Source organism: Ricinus communis, chromosome 5 (assembly GCF_019578655.1).
Source record: "Ricinus communis isolate WT05 ecotype wild-type chromosome 5, ASM1957865v1, whole genome shotgun sequence".
Taxonomy (NCBI): domain Eukaryota; kingdom Viridiplantae; phylum Streptophyta; class Magnoliopsida; order Malpighiales; family Euphorbiaceae; genus Ricinus; species Ricinus communis.
In genome coordinates, this window is record NC_063260.1 from 4,356,423 (window position 1) to 4,359,978 (window position 3,556).

The window sequence follows — 3,556 nt, forward strand, 5'->3', positions numbered from 1 at the left end:
TATTATTATTGCTTTGAGATGAAATGAAATAATTCTTAAAAATAAAATAATAAGAAAATAGAATTTAATTTTTTAAAATTTTTTGTTCGAATGTATGAAGATTTTTAATTTCTCGAGAATCAAACAAAATTATTTACATAAATAATGATAAAAATGAATAGAAAAATAAAAAATATAATGTTATTAAAAAATAATTAATCAATTTACTCTTTAAAATAAGTCATATAAATATTTTAACTAAATTTATATTTTTAATATTTTTAATAAATTTAAATATTTAAATAAATAATTTTAGACACTAAAATTAAAAAAATTAAAACACTAAATTTTTTTTTTCCTAAAAAGTAATCCATCCAAAGTAGCCAACTATTCATAATGTAAAAACCTTTTTCTTTTTTCTTTTGGTAATAAAATCAACATTAATGAGCACCAAATGGGAGACAACAAGGACGCCAAAGTGGAACAGCCAACTAACTAAGGGCTCCTCTTTGTTTCCAAAAAAGAATTTTAAAAGCTCTTCTCAAACTTGAAGAATTATAAAATGTATAAGTTTAGCTAAAATCTATAACTTTAGAATTTTATATATTTGGATGAACACAAAAGTATATATCTTATTTAAAATCAACAACAATTTTTAAAATAATATAAATTTATTAAAAATAATATTTAAATAAAATTACTAGACTAGTCCATCAGTTTAGACGTAGAAAATTAATACTTTAGAAAATAAAAAAATTTGAAATTTCTTTTTATAAAATTCATAAATTTAAGCCATATTTTATTTATCAAACAATAAATTTAAATTAAATACAGAAATGTTATAAAAAATCCTTATTTAACCCTCAAACCAAACAATCTAAAAAGGTTAGATATTTTATCCATCTAAAAATATGTGTTTATTTGAGATTATTATCGAGTATTAAAAAATAAATTTAAAATTTTTTAATTTAATATTTTAATTTTTAATTTTTATAATCTGCTTATTTTCAAATTGATATTAAAAAATATATCAATTTACCTATTTTTATAAAAAATATTTATTAGAACTTAAAAATAAAAATTAGAATTGAAGATTGACTTTTCCAATGACAATGCCAAATATCTGAGTCCCAGATCCCAAATACCCATAATAGCTCAACTTTTCTGCTTCTTTTTAGATGGATTGTAAGCAGAAACACATTTTCCATTGAAAAGAAAAGCAAACAAACCAACAGCAGCCTGTTTTTTGTTTTTTCTTTTTTCTCAGTGATTGTCTACTCAAACAATCAAATAAATAGGGAAAAAGGAAAAAGAAAAAAGAGAGAAAGTATTTACTGAACCTTGAAAAGCAGCTGTGTCTGTCATGGATCTAAAAATAGATAGAATGACCATAGAAGTACATTGTTGACATCTATGAAAGATTTTGCTTTAATTTAGTATTCAGTTAAGAACACACCCAAGTGACAAATGGCAATCTTTGGATATCAATTCTCTTCTTATCCACTACAAGAATCATGTCCAAACAAATGCCCTTTCTCCTCCTTTTCTTTCTTTATTTATTTTCTTTCTCTCTTCAGGAATTGTCAGAACTCAAAACAGTGTCACTTCCCCACACCAGACTCTTTTCTAAATTCCCAATGCAATGACTGGGAGCAACATGAACAGCTTCCAAACTTTCAACATTAATTCAAACAACTAAACCCTTTCCTTCTCAATTTATGAATCATACATAAATCTCAACTGAATTTCTTCACAGGTTTTGAATTAGAAGGGATTAAGCAAATCTTTCAATAGAAGAGAAGGGAAGAGTGAGAGAAAACAGAATAACCTCTATCAAAATCATAGGAAGTGATTGTGTTTTTCTTGTTTAATGTTGTTCTTCCCTCCTCAAACTAGCACTGTCTTTCTTCATTAGATTTGTTACATTACTTGTACTATTCATTACAATGATTATGCTGTCTACCCAAATTACACATAAGCCCTTGCAACACCTCCCCATCAAGAAAAAAGAAAAAGAGAAAAGAGAGATTGACAAAATTAACTGGAGACCTAACCAAGTTAATCCTTGATTGATAACAAATTAATATAGTAAAAATATACTGAGAAAAAAAAAAAGAAAAAAAAAACCCTCAGCACCTACCTTGAATTGCCAGCACCTCCATGATGAAACCCACCAGAGCCATACAGGTGCCCTTGATGATGATGATGATGACCCATCATCATCATCCCACCATACATCGCTTCTCCTCCACCACCACCACCGGCAGCGGCACCACCACCACTACCGCCAGACCCTCCACCGTCTTTCTCTCCTTGTCTACCTCCCATAGAAGTTTTTTCCCCTTCCATCTCTCGATACTTCTGCAAATAAATCTTTAAAGGTTCCACGTACTCTTCAAAACCAAGTGTCGTCATAGCCCAGAGTAAATCGTCGCCGTTAATAGTCTTGCGCTTTTCACGCTGGCACTTGTCAGAGGCTTCCCCTGTGATAAAGCTAATAAATTCAGACACACACTCTTGCACTGTCTCCTTGGCATCTTTCGAGATCTTAGCGTTTGCCGGCAGAGCTTTCTTCATTATTCTGCTCACGTTTGCAATTGGTAAAAACCTGTCCTGTTCCCTTGCCGATAATTCGCTATTCGCGTTATTGTTATGTCCTCCTGATTCATTGTCTGAATCCGCCATATTAGCAAAATAGATCGCTCTGCAATTTTTATCCTTTTTATTTTTATTACTATTATCAAGATTCGAGGGTTTAGAGAGCGAGGGGTAAATTGGGAAACAAGCCGGCAAGATTTTTGGAGAAGGTAGACTTTGCAAAGACAGAGAGAGGAAGGTGGTGTGGAAAGGGGGAGGTGACAAGGTCCGTTGGATTAGAGGGGTAATATGACAATGGGTATGACACGTGGCTTATTCTAGGCCGTTTATTTATCGATAAGAGTGGAAAGACGTGGGGGGTTCGAAGGGCGTCGGATTAGACGTGGGGTCAGTTCGTTTGGACGGCAAAGAAAGTGGACACGTGGTCATATGAGGATGTTTGTTGGAGGTATTAGAGATTCTCTAGGCGGCTGCTGCGGCTTGGCTTTGGTTTGGTTCCGGCCGAGTTTAAATTATAATTTTTATTTTGTGTTATGCTGTGCCGTTGGATCATGCGTAGCTCATTGTCGGCAATATACTTATTACATAAATTAAAATAATTTTTTTCCAATGGTAATTGAATCTTCTCCTTTTATTTTTAATAATTATTCACCCATTATAAACATTTCTAAATTAATGTCTTTCGAAATATATTATATAAAAATTAAAAGAAATAGATAATATCAAAATACGATACACATATTAAACTTTCTTAATAATAAACAATCAAATATATTATTTCAATTATAACGAAAAGTATTAATAGAAGGTATATATGCAGATACAGGGAGTAACATAATCACATTTACAGATAGTTAAAGCAACAAAAAATTACAATGAATAAACCATCAACAGATTCAGCATAACACTTACATTGAAAAGCCAAGTACACATAAAATGTATAAAGTGTAGTTCCCTTTAAATCAACAGGTACACGTTA

At 30.8% G+C, this 3,556-nt stretch overlaps 1 protein-coding gene across 1 annotated transcript; it reads right to left on the reverse strand.

Annotated features, from left to right (window-relative positions):
* Nucleotides 1–1,808: 1,808 nt before the first annotated feature.
* On the reverse strand, nt 1,809–3,163 carry LOC8260269 (nuclear transcription factor Y subunit B-3). The gene has a single exon (XM_002530966.4). The coding sequence runs from the start codon at nt 2,662–2,664 to the stop codon at nt 2,116–2,118; it is 549 nt and encodes a 182-aa protein (XP_002531012.1). The 5' UTR covers nt 2,665–3,163; the 3' UTR covers nt 1,809–2,115.
* Nucleotides 3,164–3,556: the final 393 nt, after the last annotated feature.